We start from the raw sequence: 21,566 nt of genomic DNA, 5'->3' as shown, positions 1-21,566 counted from the left end.
AAGAAATACAGGTATATAGATAGAGAGGAGAACAGGGAGAGAGGTGCAGGGACAGCTACATGAGGAGTAAGGAGAAGATAGAAAAGATAGACATGGTTGCAGAATTCCGAGGACAGGGCACCACTCAGACTCAGCGAGAGCTGTTGTCGGCGTCAGGAGATGGCGTATGGCGAGCCAGTCGGCTAGAGCTGCGCTATCAGCGGATATCGCGGGAGCACAACTGGTTGGTACGAAATCCAGCCGGTTCTGTCTAACAGAACAGTTGCGTTTTCCTTGTCGGCGAAAAGTATCACGAGCTCAAGGTTATCACGAAGCCTTCTGACCACTTGACGCTCTGATAAAGATAAGGAAGATGATGGTGGTAGCCGGAGTCTCAAAAGAACCGACACGACAAGTGTGCGGGCCTCATAACGGTGAGTGGGGTCAACTTTGCTGAAGGCTACGCGAATTCCTTCTTGAACGCTGTCGAACGACAAATTGCACGTCCACAATATTTTTGTGCTGCATCTGGTCAAAAATTGTGTGGGAATACTGTACATTCCCTCCACAAGCGAAGCCCTCGGCCGTATTTTGCGTACCAACAACGTCCATGTGGCACATATTCCGGACCAAAAACTACGACAATCACTTCTAAATGTGAAGGACAGATTGGCCAAAGTGAATTTCCCCGGTGCAGTGTACGCTGTCCCGTGCGCGGATTGTGATGACGTGTACATCGGTGGAAGTGGTGATTTTGAACGGCGCCTCAAGCAGCACATTTACGACGTAAATAAGTGGTAAATATCGTGCACTGGCTGAGCATGCGTCAGGTGGTCACACAATCGACTGGGGGACGGCACTGTTCTCGCTAGCAAAAAAAGACTGCCATGGCGTCTTTATTTTGAGTCGCTCGTGATAGAAACCACTCCGCACAATCTAAACAGGAACGATGGTAATCTGCTAACAGTATCTGCGCGCTACCTGCGTCATATATTGAAACGTACATAAGGCCAACTGCTTTACACATGTTTTCATTTCACTAGCGAACAGGCTTCCGTGTGGTAGCCGGAACGTCTTTATACTGTCTGCTTTTTTTCACTAACAATTCGGGCGGCACAGTGTTTCCAGGTTTTTTTCCTCCAACAATGTATCAGCCTGACCAGACGAGCTTCCGTCAAACTTTCAACTTGGTCGCTATATGATTAACCGAAGAGAAATTTAGTGTGAGTTGAATGCCTAGATGCTTTTACTATGTGGTTCGAAACTATTTGCTGGTACTGATGTTGCAAAAAAGAGTGAATGCACTGCTTTAGGGGGAATTAGGATATTTTTACATTTTGAAATCCGAAGAGTCATTAGCCATGTTTTACGCCAGCTATTATTGCGATCCAAGTCAGTTTGGAGGAAGTGGTGATCATCAATATTTTTGATGGAATGATGCACAATGCAGTCACCTGCAAAATTGCGTAAACAAGATGAGAACTTATTTGGCATGTCATTGATGTAAAAAAGTACTGCAATTCCTGCTGGTTTTCGCCACCTTAGGCGTCGTGTGAAGCTGACTACTGACAGGACAGCACCCGCATCGCATCTACCACGCGTCTCGCTCGCCTTAGACTCGCTGGCCGTCGCCCCCGTGCAACTTCGCTCCTTCCTATCCGGAAACCTAAATGGTGCAGCACCTGGAGGTGACGCTGCATTGTCGACTTTTTTCAGAAATCCTCTCTTGACGCTTTCGACGACACGAAGTTTGTTAGAAGTTGGCGTTATTGGTGCGACTGTTAATGTGCTTATTGATACTGGAGCACAATTTTATTTATTGAACGCGAACGTTCGCTGTCACCTACAAAAATTACTCACGCCTGCCGCTTGCCGCACTCTCCGAGTCGCTAATGTGAGAACCCTTCCCGTTCAAGGGATGTGCGCGGCTCGTGTGCCACTGCCGTTGATTCTAAATCAGTTCAATTTGAAGTCACTGAGAATTGTCCTCGTGGCCTAATACTTGGCTTGGATTTCTTGTCACGTAATTCTGGGCGTATTGATTGTGCCACTGGTGCTCGGCAACTTGAGCTGCCATAGCTTGAGAATTTTCCAGCTCATCATTCTCCCCGTTAATGCTCTTGCCATTACGTTCGCTTGCCACCGCAAGCTGTTACCTACGTTACTTTGTCTTCTTCATGCGATGTGTCCGATGGTGGCTACTTTGTCGCCTCTACTGTCGACGCACTGATGGCCCGGGACGTCGCCCTTGCCCGATGGTGACTATTTCACCACTTCTGTTCTCGACGTACTGATGACTCAAGGCGTCGCCCTTGCTTGCGCTGTTGCCTCCGTCGCTGATAACACAGTGTTCATACCCCTACTCAACGTCAGTATCTTTAATCAAGCTATTTCGCAAGACATGTATTTGGCCACCGTATCTCTGTTTTAACAGTCAACCTTACGGGTTTCAATAGTGATCAAACTGCTCACTTTTCCCGCCGCAACTACACTCGCCCTGCCGATGACATTAACACCTGATCTCACCCAAGCGCAAGATACCGGTCTCTGTCGTCTGCTAACATTGTATGAAGACATTTTCGACTTTTACCACCACTCTCCTGGCCAAACATTAGTCGTGACTCACCGAATCAACACTGGTGATGACAGTCTTTTACGGCAGCGTCCATATCGCGTAAATGAATACTAAAGACGTCATAGAACCCTCTCCTATCCCTTCGGCCTCGTCAGTGGTGCTCGTTAAAAAGAAGGAAGGTAGCTGGTGCTTTTGCGTGGATTATCGCCATTTATACAAAGTAATTTGTAAAGACATCTTGCCTTTGCCTCAGATATATGATGCCCTTAATCGCATTCATATCACCCAATACTTTTCATATGTCGACCTGTGGTCCAGCTACTGGCAAATTTCCGATGATTCTGGCCCATGGAACGCGAAAAAAACGTTTTCGTTACGCCTGGCGGCCTCTACCAGTTGAAAGTACTGCCGTTCAGACTATGTAATGCGCCGGCAACTTTCAAGCGCATGATGGACTCCCTTCACGGAGAAAATAGGTGATCTGTCGGCTTACGTTACTTAGACGATGTCATCGTCTTTTTACCTACTTTGGACAGCCATCTCATACGTCTCTCGGTCGTTCTGGGTGTTTTTCGAAAAGCCACTCTCTAGTTCAATGATGCAAACTGCAGTTTCGAACGTCGCAAAATCACCATACTCGGCCAACTTGCTAGGGCTGCTGGCGTTCAACCTAATTCCGACAAGGTGTGAGCAGTACAAAGATTTCCTGTTCCATGTTCAGCCAAGGGCGTCCAATGTTTTGTAGGGCTACGTTCCCATTTGTACACAACTTCACCGACATTGTCTGACCGCTTACTGATCTGTCAAACAAGCACGTTCCCTTCGTGTGGGTCGTCGAGCAAGCAAACGCCCTTTTGGTTTTTACCTATCTGCCGTCTGCACTACCAATACTGGCTCATTTCGACGCTGCATCACAAGCAGAGATTCGGAACGATGCCAGTGGTCAAAGAATTTGGGTGGTCCTTGGCCATCGACAGCACGGAAAGGACTGAGCAATTGCTTACGTCAGTCGTTGTCTTCCGCCTGCTGAACAGAAGTTTTGAATTAATGAGCGTGATTGTCTAGCATTAGCGTGACCAGTGACAAAGCTCAGGTCCTACCTGAATGGCCGAACTTTTTTTGCGGCTACAGGTTGCTCTGTGCGGGCTCTTATTGCTAAAGCACCTATCCAAACGTCTTGGTCATCGGGCGCTGCGTCTGAAAGGGCAGTCGTTCGCGACGCACCACAATTATGAATGCCTGCACAAACACGCAGACTGTTTGTCACGTCATTTGGTTGAAATGCCTGGCTTGACGGCCTTGAATGAAGCCATTACTTGATCAGAACAGCGCTTGTGCGAGTAGCTTCGCTGCAATCTTGTTTGGCTGTCAATTCTCTGTAACAGTTCTTCTTTAAACTTATGTCGCACTTCGTCACAATAAGATCAGGATGTAACGCCATTGCACGGTGTGAAGTTGATTTTTTATATATTTTATTTACAGGTTCTGCAGGCATATACTTAGGCCCTAATAGGAGGGGCCACAACAACAAAAAGTACGAAGTTGTACACTGTCACATCACATAATCAGACGACTCATAGAGCTTTTAGCCAGCAGCTTTACGGCACATAAACAATAAAAAAACGCAGCGAACGTCTACAAATAATTCACTCGGCCACTGCGAACACGCCATAACCGTACATCATTGAAAACTAAACTAGACGAAAAAATCTTCAAGTTGTTTTTCAATATCTTCGGATTCAAAAGCACTTATTGGTAAGGATCTGCAGTCGGAAACAGTTAAGGGAAAGAAACTATTTTTGAAAGCAGTAGTTGGAGCGAAAACAGGCGCAAATGATTATTTATGGTGATGTCTTGTTTCTATAGAAGATAGAGTTTCACACAGTAGGGCAAGGTTATTGTTACTTTACCAGAAAAACTTTTGTTTAAAAACTTTAACTGATTATTTTCCTGTGAGATTTCAATGTTTGGATGTCATTAAGGTGCAGAATTTGTCTTCGCGAGTCAAGTCTTTTATATTATGCTAAAAATTATTCTGACCCCCTTCCCTTGAAGCTTTTCAAACAAGACATCTTACGTTGAGATTCTCAAAGAACCGAGGCTATTCAAGCTTTGATCTAATGCAAGCGTTGTACGCTTATAATCTGGTCTCCTCGTGGAAATTTAAGTTTCCTTTCTAGAAATCATAGTTTTGGAAGTGCAGCCGTGTATATACTTGCAATGTGAACTGAACGTATAAGTGTTTTCGTAAAAGTGACTCCTAGATACTTGTAATTTTCTACTGATATGAGTGGGTAATTGCGAAGACAATAAGTGCAAAGGCTTGGAGTGCGCGTTCTTGTTATCCTAAGAAGAACTGTTTTGTAACTATTCAGTTCTATGCCCCAGTTTTCGCACCACTCATGTGTACTTGTAAGAGATTACTGAAGTAACACATGGCCATTTACACAACATATTTTTTTAAAAAACGACAGAATCGTCCGCGAATAATTGAATAGATATCTCCTTATGTGCGACATCACCTGAATCATTACCAAAAATTAAGAATATTGTTACGGTGCATCATCGACCGGAGCAAGCGTAGCACTTTGCGACGAGGACGAAGACGCCTGTGCGTTAGACGCTTGCGCGAGAGGCAACTCAGCCATCTTGTTCGGCTGCTGATTCTGTGTGGACGCTATAATATAAACCTAAATCTCGCCCCGTCACAATTGGTGGACGTGCTGGGTAATCGCTTCGCAATGGAACATCGCAGCGGACGTCGTTTTAAGGGTCATTCTGCAACAATGACGCAAAATACGGCGTCTGCATCTGCTCCGGCTGTTCCTGCTGTTGGAGATCATGCGGCGACTACATCTCCTCCTGCGACTACAACCTTCGGGCTCGAACCCTTACGAGATCCTGGCACCTTTAGTGGTTCCGGCGATCCAGATGAATGGGACAATGAAGATTGGCTGGCAGAGTACGAATGTGTGAGTACTCGATATCGATGGGGCCCGACTCTTATGCTTGCCACCTGTTGTTCTGTCTTAAGGGAACCGCCAAATCGTGCTATGAGAGTTAGAAGTGTGGCAGCTTGGGCTAGTTGGTATGGCATGACCATAGTTATAGCGTGAGAACAAAACGACGACGCAGAGACAAAAAGGACTCCGTGTCCTCCGTGTTCTTCTTGTGTTAGTGTCGTCATTTTGTTCTCCTGCTATAACTATCGTCATGGTATGAGAACTATGAAACAGAATTTGGGAGTTGGGTAATGTGCAGGGAAAAAATGTTGGACCTGTTCGGGAATCCTATTGGGAGAAAAATGGCCGCGAACAAAATGCTCGCGTCTCGGGCGCAGAACTTGACGGAGTCGTATGTATCGTATATAGATGATGTGTTAGCATTGTGTCGCAAAGCCAATGACGAGATGCCGGAGGCTGACAAGGTTAGACATATTCTCAAGGGGATCGCGGATGACGCATTTAACCTCCTCATCTGCAAAAAATATTCTTCAGTGGACGCCAATATAAAGAAATGCCGGCGCTTTCAGCTAGCGAAGAGCCGGCGGATAGACAGCGTGTTTGCCCACCTTCCGAATACGGCTGCAACGTCGTCTTGCGAAGACTGTACAAGAACACAACCACCATCAGATCAGGTGACCCGAATTGTACGGCACGAACTTCCAGTCATTACCCCTGTTCCAGCTCCCACTGCTGCAAGTGACATGACCCCACCTAATGCTAACATGGTTCAAGCCATCGTCCACCAAGAACTCACCAGCATAGGTATTCCTTCGGAGTGCGCTTTGCCCAGCCCACAGCGAGCTTCATGACCTCCACCCTCGTCCTATCCCGAGCAGCAGTTTACGGCTCAATGTCGCGACCCTGCTGCGTGGAGAACCACCGACAATTGACCAATTTGCTTACATTGCCACCGTATCGGTCATGTAGTCCAGTAGTGCCATTACCGCTGGTCCTCGCCACCTCAGACGTCATTTGAACAATACTACCGACAGGACAGGACCCGCTTTGCATCTGCCGTGCAGCCTTCTTCGTCAAACAACTACAGAAGATTAAACAGCCGATCTCCATCACCGCATGGTCGTGAGTCGCATTCACTTCCAGGACGTTGCCAGTCGTCCCACTCACCACAGACCCGCAGGCCATCGTCCCCATTCAACTCCGCTCTGGCCTATCCGGAAAACTAAATGATGCAGCACCCCGGGTGGACGCTGCTTTGTCGACTTTCTCCATAAATCCTCTCTTGACGCTTCCTACGAGACAAAGTTTGTTAGACATTGACGTTGATGGTGTGACTATTTCTGCCCTTAAGTATACTGGAGCGCACATTTCTGTAATGAGCGCGAACTTTCACTGACGCCTACATAAAGTGCTCCTGCCTGCCGCTTCCCGTACACTCCGAGTCGCTGATAGGAGGACCCCTGCCGTTCAAGGGATGTGCACGGCCCGTGTGTGTATTGCCCGTAATTCTAAATTAGTTCAGTTTGCCGTCATTGAAATGTGTCCTCAAGACCTAATACTTGGCTTGGACTTCCTGTAACGTCATTCTGCGCTCAATCCTTGTGCCACTGGTGCTCTTCAGCTTGGGCTGCCGCAGCTTGCCGACTTTCCAGCTGACCATTCTCCACATTTGTGCTCTCATCACCACGTTCGCTTGCCTCCGCAAGCTGCTACATACGTAACTTTGTCGTGCTCACGTGATGTGCCCGATGGTGATAACCTCGTCACTCTATAGTCAACGTACTAATGGCCCGAGACGTCGCCCTTGCTCACACTGCTGTCTCTGTCGCTGATAATACAGTCATTATACCCCTACTCAATGTCAGTCTCCTGACTCAAGTTATTCCGCAAGACATGTCTTTGACCACCCCATCTCCGTTCGGCGGCTGCAACGTTACTGGTTTGGACACCGATGCTACATCCCCGTCTTGGCCACAATTACACTCTACCTGCCGATGACATTATCAAGACGATTGCTCCCGATCTCACCCCAGCGCAAGCTGCCGGCCTCCGTCATCTGCTAACATCATATAGAGATATTTTGCACCTTGATTACCGCCCTGTCGGCCAAACAACTGCCGTGACTCTTCGGATCAACACTGTTGATGCCAGTCCTGTACGGTGGTGTTCATATTGTGTATCTCTCAAGGACCGCTATGTAATTCAGAATGAAGTGAACAAAAAGATTACTGAAGACGTCATGGAACCATCATCCCGTCCCTGGGCCTCCCCAGTCGTGCTAGTTGAGAAGAAGAATGGCAGCTGGCACTTTTGCGTGGACTGTCGCCATTTGAACAAAGTCACTCATAAAGATGTCTACCTTTTGCCTCGGATTGATGACGCGCTCGATTGCCTCCGTGGAGCCCAATACTTGTCTATCGAAGTTTGGTCGGGCTATTTAAAAATTTCTGTCGACCCCATGGAGAGCAAAAAAAACCGCTTTCGCTACGCCCGATGGCCTTTGTCAGTTCAAGTTCATGTTGTTCGGACTATGTAATGCGCTGACAACTTTCAAGCGCATGAAGGACTTCCTTCTCCGAGAATATAAGTGGTCTATCTGTTTATGTTAGTTAGACAATGTCATCGTCTTTTCACTTACCTTTTACAGCCATATCACAGGTCTGTCAGCCGTTCTGGATGTTTTTTTTTGAGGAGCCGCTCTCGAGCTCAATCTGAGAAATGCCATTTCGGACGTCGCCAAATCACCATACTCGTCCACCTTGTCAGTGTCACTGGTCTTCAGCCGGATTCCAACAAGTTGGGAGCGGTACAGGAATTTCCTGATCCACGTCCAAGCAGGGACGTTCGAAGTCTTGTAGGACCATCTTCTTATTTTCGTCGATTTTTCCGCAACTTCAACGACATCGCTCGACCGATTACTGATCTCTTAAAGAAGGACGCCTCCTTCGCATGAGGTGTAGAGCAAGTGGACGCTTTTTCGGCTCTTATCCTCTGCTGACTACGCCACCAATGCTGGCCCATTTCCACTCTGCATCACCTACAGAGCTTCGAACTGATGCTAGTGGCCATGGACTTGACGCAGTCTTCGGCCAACGACATCATGAGAAGGACAGCGTGATTGCTTACGCCATCTGCTTCTTTCACCTGCCGAACAAAAGTTACTCATCGCTGAGCGTGAAAGCCTAGCTTTGGTGTGGGCCATGAAACAATTCAGGCCTTACCTGTATGGCCAAACTATTTCCGTTGTCACTGACCATCACGCTCTCTGTTGGCTCTCATCGCTAACGGACCCGTATGGGCGTCTCGATCGCTGGGCACTGCGTCTGCAAGAATACTCGTTCGTGGTTCACTACAAGTCTGGGCGCCTCCACACAGACGCAGACTATTTGTCGCGTCATCCGGTTGAAACGCCCGACTTCACCGACCTTGACTCAGACCCCTGCGTGCTCTACATCTACTCCACGTTTTGGTTGATATCTCTACCGAACAATGACGCGATCCAATGTTACTCTCCATCATCGAGCGTCTGACCAACAAATCCTTCCATAATGGTCAGTACTATCGTCCTTATTATTTGATGTTCCCTTTAACAGATGGGACCTCTGTTAAAGGGAACACTTGAGTGCATGGCACTTTCGGATTTCAATCTCTTGCAGAAGCATAATGACTTAATTTTGCATAAGGGAACCGGTGAACGACACTTCTGACTTTTTATGTCACAATAGTGCCATCTATCAACATTGTTGCCTTGTCCACTTGCTGTTAGGGGGCCGCCAAAAAGAGCGTTGCTAATTGTAGTGTTCCCTTTACAGTGAACTGTACTTTACTTCTATATACCACTCCCATACAGCAAGATGTACAGGTCTATGTGTATGCCGACAATATCGCATTTTTCGCTGCGTCAGTGGACGTTCACACACTCTACCTGGTTCTGCTGACATACATGAATAGCCTGAAAATGTGGCTGACGATATGAAATTATCCCTCAATATTACCAAAAGCGTATACATAGTTTTCGCACAAAATACCCCAGTGTGATTTTCACTACTCTACCGAAAAGACGACAAACCTCAGGTCGAGTCAGTTAGGTACTTGGGAGTAACCTACACCGAAACACTTAACTGTAGTCCCGACATAGAAAACATGGCTGCTAAAGGAGCACGTGCCCTAGGGATGCTGCGCCGAATCAGTGATTATCATGCCGGTTTACGTAGAGACGTGCTTGTCATCATATACTGCATGTACAATCGACCAATATTTGAATTCGGCTGTGTTTCGTTTTCTGGCGCTCCGGCTTACAAAGTTCGACCACTGATTCTAATAAAACGCGAATAATTTTCCTTATGCCTAGGGCTACCTAAATTAGTTGCGAACAATATCCTATATGAAGAATCCCGCCTGCCTTCTCTTAACAAAAGATTTCATATTCTAACAGCACCAACATTCCTTCAAAATATGTGTTCGTTAACCTGCAGACCTCATTTTTCAACCACCATTTTTCAACCACCAATGGCCTAAATTTCGTTTCCCTCATGTAATATTTACAAAAATACTTTTGAACCCTTTAAAGAGCCCCTCACCTGACTTGACAATTTTGAGCTGACAAGCGCAATGCGTACACGAGGCGTCAAAAATCACGTTTGACAGATTTTGCAACGCTACGCGCCGCGGAAATGGGTCAAATTTCAAGATGGACGCTGCTCTTTCTACCCTCTGCCGGCACGCGCCCAGAGAATGAGGGCATGACGTGCGCGTATGAATGGCCCTACGTACACGGCAATGCAGTGACGTTGCTTCTCTACGTAGACGAATCTGCTCTGACGTTGCAAACAGTGGCACGTGACATGGCGAAAATTATTCAACACGGCATGCGTATTTTATGTACGTTTTTCTTAAAGAGAATAATAAAGCTCTAGATAAATAATGAGACGCAATAACAGATTGTGAGCGTCTTTTTTTTCATTTTTGCTCCCGTGAATTGCAGCGAGATGCGGGGCTAATGTGTCAGCGCTTCGCATGCGTTCGTGTTCCCGCGCTCAGCGCATCAAGCAGACGACCACCGTGGAACGCTCCTACACGTTCGCGCACTCATAGTGCTCATCTATTCCACCGCGTCTAAGCCAGCGTTTCCAAACCATCCCGCAGATACATGCAGTAGACCACAAAATAACGCTGGTCAACGAAGCAATGCCCCTCGCGTGCTCGGGGGTTGGACTTGTTTGGGCACGTCATGCGCTCGTCATCTCTTGGTCGGATGCCGGAGAGGGTGGGGAAGACATTTGGCATGCGAAGGCTGCGCGGAGGAGTGGCAAGGGTTTCGAGTTCACCTTCTCTCATCCTCGTTTCGCGCCGCTTCAAAAGACCTGTTTTCTCCGCTCGTGATGAACTGATTAAAAGAATTTTTGTGGCAAAATGTTCCTCACCAGACACTGAACAACTCCACTGTCTAACTAAAATTTGGTATGGGGCCTCATGAGTTTCGCAACCCAACGCTATCTTCGAGGCAGTCAGCCCGAACGCCAGGAACATCGGGTGCGTCGAAGCAGCCGCAACAGGCAGAGGCAAGACGCTGCCCAACCTATACCATCTGCTATCAAGGAGACGCGCTTCATTGCACAACGCAGCAAGCACCTACAGCAACTCCCACCAAACGATATTCGCGTCGTCATTCGTCCGCGAGGTCAACTGCGACTACGAGATGTCCCAACGCCTCGACTCATGAATGCAGTGCAGGCCGAACACCAAATCACTCTACCTGATGATTTATGCCTGCGCATACACCCCGCCAATAATACATTTACTGCAGCTACAACAGATTCCGCAGCAGCTGAGCTCCTAAAGACACTAACTTCACGCACCATTGGGGCCATGTTTACCCGTGCGTCGCTGACATGGCACCCCCACCAGAAGCTACAAGAGGAGTCATCTCAAACACTTTTGATGACGAGACCCCAACCAAGCTGTACGAAGACCTGATCAAACGGAATCCCGAATACTCAATACTCGCAGCCCGACGAAGGGAGGAGAAGCTCTCCATTCTGATCTCCTTCGACGCCAATGAGGTACCACGTTCCAATAAATACGTGGGATTCATTCACCGCTGCACTCCATACTGCGGAAGTCTGGATGCCTGTACGAATTATAGACTATCAGGCCATCATCATGACGTATGCCGAAGCCCCAAGACTAATTTTCGCCCACGTTGTGGCATCCAATATCCACCCCAAGAACCTCCTTGCACGCCCAAGTGCATTCTGTGCGAAAGCTCTCATGTTACCGCCACTGAATCGTGCAAAGGACGCAACATTCACCAGCCACGCAAGTAGACAAGGCAACCTCGAACGCCGCGACAAGAACTGGCTCCACACGGGGACAACTTCCCCAGTTGTCGCCAAGGCCCACTCAGCTCAGCCAACACAAGCAAGCCTGGACCGAGCCACTTAAACAAGACTGGGTCCCCCCCCCCCCCCCCCCCCTTCTTCCTCCAAGCACGAATCATCATCAGCAGCGAGTTACAGTCTATAAGACGCTCTGGCCATGTTTCGGGAAGAGGCAGCGTCAGCCAAAGCTGAAGCTCGAGCAGCCCGAGCTGAAGTCGCCGCCCTTCGAGAACTTATCGCGAAGCGGCAGGCCTAGTTAAGTACTCTTTCCACAAGCCGTGCCTTTCACACTACCCCGACTCCAACTACATCCCAACGCCCTGCGCACAACCCACCCACCGCCTCTAGCGTATCTTTCACACCCAGCCTTGTTAACGCCGCATCATCTTCTAATTCGCTCGAGTTAGATATCGACGCGCAACTTCCTCGACACATAAATAAGAACACAACGCTGCGTCCCTTGACGCAGCGTTGTGGCCTTTCTGACTCCGTTATCATCGCGTCCCACCAGGAATTACCATTCTGCAAAGTTCTCGCCTATCACAGCGCGCACTAACAATTTTAAGTATTCTTTTTTCCCCGCACTATAACCGACTGAAATGACCTCCCGCATGAAATTCTTTCATCTGACAATGTGCTGAAATCTATTGATCAAAGGTTTGACTTGTAAAACTTTTTATTATTATTTTACAGTGTTCTCAAAATATTTTGTATTGTCCTGTTTATTGTTTTTACCTCGCCAAAGATTGTATAATTGTTCTAACGGCTCTGTAACACCCCCACTCCTGCTTGAATCCATTTGTGGCCTGCAGTATTGTATAAATAAATAAATAAAATAAATAAATACACAGCTCAGCAGCCGATATACCAACCCTACTTGAGTTTTTTACTGGTTGTTTTGAGGCAAAATTGCAGGACGGTATCACTAGGAATGCACAACGCTCAAGATGCGGTAATCCGTGTAACAACAGACAACGCTGCGTTTAATCATCGTTTTGATGCCTTAGCTCAGTCATTGACTGACCACTACAACAATTTTCAATGACAACTCACTTTGTTCGCAACATGCCTTCCGAAGCGAGATCTCACCTCTAGTATACGCAAGAAGCCCAAAGTAGCTGAAGGGCAAGACAACCCGCTCTTTGACATCGCTCACGACTCCCAACCTTATGCGGCGGCTACGCCCCTTCTCGATTCTCATGATGGCAGCTCCAATCCATAACCTTACACCCTGGCAGTGGATCTGCTGAGATTTCTACCAGAAGCGTCTTGTTGTTCACCAATCTTGCGCTGCGGGACCCAATATTCTTGCCCTGCAAAAGCCCTCCAATCCAGTGACCTTACCCGGCTATACTTATATTACGCCCACATCCCCTAAACCCTCTCAGGTGGCATTTCTGATTAATCGCTCCGTCACCATCATCTCCCACTCTTTAACAGTCCAAGACATTGATCACCATCTAATTGAGCTTGCGCGGCAACATGCTAGAGCTAACAGCCTCTTCATCCTGAATGTATACAGCAGCCCTAAATGCTTACAAGGCAACTTCCAGCGCCTCTTTACGCTCGCGAAACGCATAGCCTATAAGTGCCCCTACTCGTCGTGGGAGATTTTAACGCCCGACATATAGCCTGGGGTTACCCGCACGACACACCGAAAGGATGCCGGGTGTGGTTAGCAGCGCAGCAAGCCGGTCTCTCTCTGCTCACCGATTCTGCCTTTCCGACACGCATGGGGAATAGTCTCTGCAAAGACACTACACCAGACCTCACGTTCGCACATCCGCTCCCTCATGCCACATGGTGCAACACACAAGAGAATTTGGATAGTGACCATTACATTATCAAAATTCTCTTGAATATGCAACTGCCCCACAGACTTTCCATAAGTTCCAATTTCACTGACTGGAATTTTTCCACACTTACAGGGCAACGCACACCCACGCCTCTATCACGGACATCACTGAATGGTCAAAACAACTTCGGAGTGATGTCCAATCCCCAACTCGTCTAGTACGAAAGGACTGCCCAAGTGGCACAGTTGACTCCTGTCTTCTACACTTATAGGACGCTAAAGCAGGCCTAAAACGAAGCTGGCAAAGTCAGCGTTGGAACCAAACTGTTCGACGTCGCCTCGCCCACCTGAGCAAAGAGAGTCACATGCCGCGCTCTTTTCTCCCGTTTCAACTTGGCCGCAATTACACATTCGCTTGAAGGGCTCTCTCTTTCTTCTAACCTCCACTCTCACCTAAGCCTACCCTCCATCCCGAAGAACATACATTTTCTGCGAGACGAGAAACACAGAAGGGCAATGGCTTGGGCCCTCCAGACACAATATGGCGAGGACCAGGATGTGGCCTACGTGGACGGAGCGGAATGTGCGTCAGGATCCCGCATGGCCCTTGCAGAGGCTGACAATGAGGCAAATATTCAACTTCGTGCTCAATTTCCACAAATTACTCCACAGAGGCAGAAGAGGCAGCTATCGTGCTTGCACTCATCTCAGCATCCACCACCACAATCATTAGCGACTCGAAATCAGCTATTTTTAACTACGCCAATGGCTTAATATTACGTACTGCTACTCACTTGCTACGCTTCTGGAAGCACAGTGTTCGACAATACTCATCTGGACGCCAGCACATGCCGGCCTCCTTGGCAACGAGGAGGCTCAATCTCTAGCCTGAGGTCTCACATTTCGGAAAGGAAAATTGAGCCCTCTCCAAAAGTGGAAGAGCGCTTGCTCTCTTGTCGTGATATTCTATTGTATTACCGAGATCAATGAATAATATACACCCTTCCCGCCACATCCCTTAAATTAGTGCAGGCCGCACATTGGCAACGCCAACTAACTCAGACTGCTCCATACCCCGTTTTACTAAATGCCCGTTACCCAGGCCAATAGGCAATGGATGGATGGATGGATTGTTACGGCTGTACCCTTTCGATCGAGTGGTGGCAAGCGCCCCAAGCCGCAATACTTAACGAACCAAAAACTAGATTTATTTCTTTTTCTTTAAATAGTGAGGTTGAGGATTCTTACTTTGCTGCGAAGTGTTCAATTTTCACCCGTGCCTTGCCTTTAGGCTCCAATCAGATAACCTCCTAGTTAATTCTACCCGCTTAAAGTCTATTTTGCCCTCACTGTCCCTAAACCCCAGTGCTTTGAAGAACTCTGCGCCATCAACCTAAACTACAGGGTGAAGCCCTTTACAGAACATTATCAAGCGTTTGGCAGTTTCTTCTTCCTCTCCACACGCACTGCATACCGTGTCTACCCCTTCGTATTTGGCCTGATATGCCTTGGTTCGCATTACTCACGTCCTGGCCTCAAACAGTAGAGAACTACCCCGAGTATTATCATAGATCCTTTCCTTGGCAATTTTCTGCTTAAAAGTTCGATAGATCTCTAGTGCGGACTTCTTAATTATGCTGATTCTCCACATATCGTTCTCAGCTTTCTTCACCTTCTTTTTAACCGATAATTCTTTTTGGTTTGGCCCCCTCCTGTTTTCCAAGTATTTACGAGTCAATTTTCTGGTTCGCTTCCACCATTTTGTATCAACATTCTTCATGAACAAGTAGCTGAATACCTTCTTAGCCCAACGCTCCTCCCCATTTCTCTCAATCGCTTCTCAAACTTTATTTTGCTGCTAGCTTCCCTGCCCTCAAATGATGTTCATCCCATATCACCTTGTACTCCCTGATTTGGTGTTTTCCCGTGAGCTTCTAAGCCAAACCTACCTAGTCCACGCTGCTTAATTTCTAATCTTGCTTGAATTTCTGATCTCATGCACAAGACCGCATCGCCAAACGTCAGACCAGGAACCATTACCCCTTTCCTTAGTCCTCTCACAGCATCATACCTGTTGTAATTACACAGTGCCCTGTTTTTCATTACCGCTGCATTCCTGTTACCTTTATTCGACACGTATATTTCGTGTTCTCTTAGGTTCTCGGCCCCCTTGCTTATCCATACGCCCAGAAGTTTGTATTTATCTGTTATCTCTAGCGTGACCCCCTCTATTTTAGGCTAATTACCTTCATTGTCATTAAAAATCATTACTGGTGATTTTTTTTGTTACTGAATCTGAAATGTAACCTATCTCCCTCATTACCGCAGATGTCCACCAATCTCTACAAATATTCCTTGTTGTCGGCCATTAGCACTATATCATCTGCGTACATCTATGCTGGTAGTGCCTGTTCAATAAGTTTTCCTTGTTTGACGAAGAGGTTGAAGCCCAGTCCACTTTCCTCTAATTTGGCCTCTAATCCTTGTAGGTACATCATGAATAACAAGGGTGACAGAGGACACCCCTGCCTAAGCCCCTGTTTCACCTCTGTGGGCTTAGATACCTGTTTTTCCCACTTCATAACTACCTTGTTACTTTTGTGGTTCTCCTTTAAAAAATTAGTGACTACATCTTTTACGCGTAGTGTGTCCAGTTTTCCCCACAATTCCTCTTTAACCACGCTATCGTACGCACCCTGGATATCCAAAAATGCTAGCCACAGGGGCCTGTGTTCCTTTTTTGTTATTTCGATGCACTGCGTCAGTGAACAGATTGTCTTCCAACCTCCTGTGTTTCTGAAACCAGTTCTGCAGTTCCCCCAGCACCCTCTCATCCTCTATCCATGCCTGCAGTCTTTCCTTCATAATCTGCACTGCCAGCCTGTACACCACTGATGTCACTGTTATAGGACGGTAGTTGTTTATGCCAGCTTTGTCCCCCTTTCGTTCAAAGATCATGCTCATCCTGCTCAGTTTCCATCCATCGTGAACTTTTCCATCAATTATAATTTTGCTCACTGTCTCTCTCAAAGCCTGCTTAGACTTCGGACCTAATGTCTTTATCAGCATAATTGGAATCCCATCTGGGCCTGTTGATGTATAACTAGGAACCCTTTTCTCAGCCCTTTCCCACAATTGTGAAAATGGAGCCATTGCACCACTTGATTCATCCTTGTATATAGTAGTGCATAAACCACTTCTGTGTTGAAATTTTTCTGTAACCCTTGTACTTATATAATCAATAGCTTTGTCCCCTTCTAGCCTAGCACCTTGAGCTGTAGTTATAAAACTCTGCTCTAGGCTCGTCTCATTTTTAGGGAATTCAGATGGTTCTAAAATTTTGCAGCTGCCTTTCTACCTTTTTTATGTACTTCTGCCAGCCACTGGGCTTCCTTTCTTCTAATCTTTTAATTGATCAGAAGAGATGCATTTCTTCTACAGCTTAGAAAGATTTCCCATTTTCTTTCAACATCATCTATCGGTTCAACCCGCTTCTTAGCATGTCTGTGTTCTCTAGAGGCTTCCTGAGGTTTTGCTGTGGCTCTCATACCTTCCTCAACCCAACAACTTTTGGGTTTGTGTCTTCTTTTCCAAAGTGACTTGTCACGTGCCTTACGAAGCTCTAGCTCACACAGTCTAATTAAATTCGTGTATGTCCACACTGTTTTATTATCCCCAGTGATTACGTTTTCAATTTGTTTAGTGGCTATTTCAATCTGCCTTTCTGAACAAAACTTTTCCTGTAGTTGCTCAACTTGTCTTCTTCCCACTTTCACTGCTCTTCGAAAGCTTAGCTTGATACGTTTGTGATCACTATCCAGGCTTCTGGAGCCACCTTCATCTATGTGCACATCCCTAAGCTTATAATACATGCTATGTGACAACAGTGGGTAACCTATTGTTGACGGCAGCCTTCCTACCTCCCATGTTATTTGCCCTTCACACTTCCCGGTACTGTTCAAATGATCAATTCTGTTGTTGATCTGGTGCAAATGATCAAATGATCAAACTGAGGAGGCACTTTGGCTAGTGCTTCCTCGGCAGACTAAAGCTTTTCTCCCATAGCCCTCGTTTTCTCTTGCTCTGTCGCCAACGCAGTCTCGAGCTCGGTGATTCTCATCAGCATGTCACTCTGGCTAACCATCATTTTCCTCATTTTTTCCTGGACCTCACATTGCCTTCACTTCGCGTCAGCCTGTTCTTCTTTCGCTTCTACACTTTGGTTCACTTTCAAACCAACCCCACATCTTGAACACTTCACAGTCTTTTTAACCATGTCCTTCCGACACCAATTGTTCTATCACTTGTCTCACTCGATAATTACAAAACTCGAGCCCTGCCCTACGAAAAAGAGAAAGTTTGAGCTCTACTACAAAAAATTGCGTGTTCAATGTACGTGCACCTCCCCCACGGGGTGGCAAAAGAAAAAGAAAAACAACAAAAACAAAAATCAAGCACACACACACACACAAACTAATAAATACCTGGTGACTGACCCCCGAAAAAGCCGTACAATAAAATAATTGCTACAGGGATTTTAACTGCTGCCCTATAATTATAAAGACAAGCTCAAAACACGCAGAACAACTTATCTGCGCACTCGATCGGGAGCGCTCAAAAAACGCGTCCAACCATTCTGACAGTTCGAACCGAACAGGTTCGCAAAATACGAAATTAACAGCGCCATCTAGTGAACGCAACAGGTACCATATCCGCCATTTTGATGCTGGCGAGGCTTGACCACTACGCGCTGGCAACCCACATGCGAACGTACGCGTTTCAACGCTTCGACTGTTGGAGTCAGATTTTTTTGCTGGCGAAATGCCAGTACACTGCTGTGTGCCGCTGTGCAAGCAGCGCGGAGTCACAGACAGCGATGGCAGCATGGTATGTGCCATGAATTACGATCTTGCAGCGATCATTTAAACGCAAAACAGGGTATGGCGTGCGCAAGCTTTATGGGCACAGTCTAGAATGCATGTATCTCCGCGGTGCGCGGGCTGTACGAGAGGAATTCAGGACTAATCATTTTTTCTGTGTTACGCGGACAGGCCGTGTTTTTAGAGGCTTGTCAGCTTTGCGGCTAGGTGTTTTCACTACGTCGGGCCTCTACACGACAGTAGCACTCTTCGATTTACCGTCTCGAACTCACTGAGAAGCTGTGCAGCATTCAAATTTTCTTAAGACCTCGGGGAAGCCTCGGACTACCCGTGGACAATCCGCGATGAGTCTGAGATGGTAAATCGGAGTGCCCCGGTGATTTCCTGCAGTCGAATAAAGAGTCCTTCACTGCTGGTGGGGTAACTAGTGTGACAGAACCGAACTGTTAGGACGGGACTTTTTTTTTTGACGAGATAGCACCATGTATGTAGACGACGTAGGAAAGTTATTTTTGAATGTAATTGCGCACAGAGACGTGCAGAGCTTCCGCTACTCCGAGTAACATGCCGTACACGCATCCTAGAAAGGCAGCTCGGTCGCTTGTCCACGTTCAAGCTCCGTTGTGTCCGTGAGTACGGTCACCACGCAGCAATAAAAGTCATTCGGAAGATAAGGGCTATTCCCACTTTGGAACGGAAAGCTATCTGCTCAGGTACTTGACTTCGATGCCCCCAACGTGCGCGGACGCAACTTTTTCATTGGGGCCTCTCTCACTAATTTTTCTTTACCAACGAAACAAAATCGAAATGATAGCGGGGCGCACTGCCGTAGGTTTCAAAAACTCGCACCATGAGTATCGCCAGGGCTTGACTGAATGACGTTCTGCATGAGTTCAGAGCGCGGCAGTCCTATTTATTCGTAACACAGCATTCATTCTCTGCATTTTAGTCTCTTTGACTCAGTTGCGTTGCAGCTGTTTTTTTTTGTGTTGCAAATCACCTCACTTGAAAAATGTTTCATGTTGCATTGTAAAACATACAGCTGTGGAAACAGCCATAACGTAGTTGTATGGGAGTCAGCATTTTTGCTGCCTTACACTCGCAGCTCCTAGAAACCTTTGAAGCTACTTAGATATAAAAATAACTGATTTAAATTCCCATGAGTGTCCTTAAGTGACTAATGCCTCTTAAGGCTTGCTGTGAAGGTCCATATCTAGGAAAGGATGCTAGGAAATGCGAGTGTGCACAGAAAAAACTGAGGAGGAGGGGGTCACATTACAAATGCATCAGTAGTCCTGCAATGCACATATAAGTGTGACCTCTATTCCCTGTGAGATGAATTTGTGATACTGCCTGTGTTTGTAAACAACAATCGTTTAAACAGCTAAGAGAAACCTAGCTCATGACGTCGCACTGAATTTTCGTTTCGTTATATCTTGTACGTATCCTTCCACCGCTATCCGAAAGATGCAGTGACATACAAGAAGTGGATTGTTGCGATCAAGAGGAATGAAGGCCCGGAATTTCAAGTTGGCAAGTCAACGAAGGTCTGCTCGAAGCATTTTAGGTCATCGTACGTTATAACTAGCGTTGCGAGTGGCCACAGCCTCCTTCGGGACTCGCAGTTCCGTCAGTTTTTGCTTTTTCCAAGGAAAACAAAAAACGAAAGCCCCCAAAGCCACGTGCTTCACTACAAGTAAGAAGCAAAAAAAAAACAGTGGGATTGGGCGTGTTGGTATAACATCATAAAAGGTGCTTACCAGTGCAAACGACAGGGCAGGAGGAAACAGGAGAAGAGACGAGACAGGGCAAACTGTCTCATCTCTTCTCCTGTCCCATCCTGCCTTATCGTTTGCTCTGGTAAGCACCCTTTAAGAAGCCAAAACTTGGCTTTAGGCCCAGGAGTGCTAGGCGATGAGCCTATGCATAGTCCAGATGAAGTGGAGGCAACACCGGTGGGTGCAAAGGAACCCACTATGCTCAACAGCTGACTTGAAGGTGAAAATGCACGTTTGGCCGAAACGATAAAACAGAAAACAACGAAATTGCGCGGCTATGAGACGAGTGCTGCCAAATCAAGGAGCAGCCTGTTGCTGCAAAAAGATTCATCGGACAACTGGGTTTAGAAAAGGCGGCCTTGAGTTGCCAGCTTGCTGCTGAAAGAGAACGAACGGCTCCTTTAGCAGTGGAATGGTGAAAGGATTGCAGCGAAGACATGGTATTTTACACTGGGCCGCAAAGCTACAACCACTTTAAGAAACTTCTGGCCTACTTGAACCCCGGTGATGATGGGTGCAATGTTCTACGGTCAGAACGTGCAAAAGTCAGTGAACCCAGATCATTGCGAGGGTGGACGAGAAAACTAAGCACGGAAAATGAGCTGTTTTTGGTGCTAGCCCGACTGCTCCTCGGCCTGTTTGAAGATGGTTTGGCTCACAGGTTTTCCATTGCCCAGTGAACTGTGTTCCGAATATGCATATTGTGGATAAACTTCTTGTATGCCAAACTAGGCCTGTTACCTCTGTGGGCTCCTAGAAGAATTGTAGATGCTACAATGCCACCTGAGTTTAAGAAAAAGTATTCATCGACTCGAGTAATCCTGGACGACACGGAAATACAGTGGGAGGTGCCGTCATCCTTGTCCCTACAATCTACAACGTACTCCTATACAAGTCGAGCAACACATTGAAAGGACTTATCGGCGTCCTGCCTAATGGCCTTGTCACTTTTGTGTCGGAGCTTTTAAGAAGATCCAGCTCGGACAGACTGTGTGTGATCAGGAGTGGTTTTTTAGACGTTTTTTAGACTTGAAGTTTGACGACGAAGATGTTGTAATGGCAGATAAAGGCTTTCTCATGGAAAATCTTTTGAAAAATAATGAAGTAAACTTGAACCTGCCGCCATTCCTGAAGGGTGGCACATTCTCGCCTGAGGAAGTGAATTGTACAAAGGAGATTGCTGCTTTACGGATACACTTGGAGCGGCGGATACAGC

At 46.9% G+C, this 21,566-nt stretch overlaps 1 protein-coding gene across 1 annotated transcript in view; it reads left to right on the top strand.

The window, feature by feature from the left end:
- The first annotated feature begins 333 nt into the window (after window positions 1-333).
- The window catches only part of LOC119166644 (uncharacterized), a 181,143-nt gene continuing 159,910 nt past the window's right edge, over window positions 334-21,566 (top strand). The window contains exon 1 of the mRNA XM_075883424.1: window positions 334-413. Within this exon, the coding sequence (XP_075739539.1) occupies window positions 353-413 (61 nt within the window). The 5' untranslated portion in view covers window positions 334-352. The remainder of the gene's footprint in view (window positions 414-21,566) is intronic.

This window comes from Rhipicephalus microplus, unplaced genomic scaffold, assembly GCF_043290135.1.
Source record: "Rhipicephalus microplus isolate Deutch F79 unplaced genomic scaffold, USDA_Rmic scaffold_16, whole genome shotgun sequence".
In the NCBI taxonomy this organism is placed as follows: Eukaryota; Metazoa; Arthropoda; class Arachnida; order Ixodida; family Ixodidae; genus Rhipicephalus; species Rhipicephalus microplus.
The sequence above is the reverse complement of the archived record's forward strand: the minus strand, read 5'-3'. Positions and strand labels throughout refer to the sequence as shown.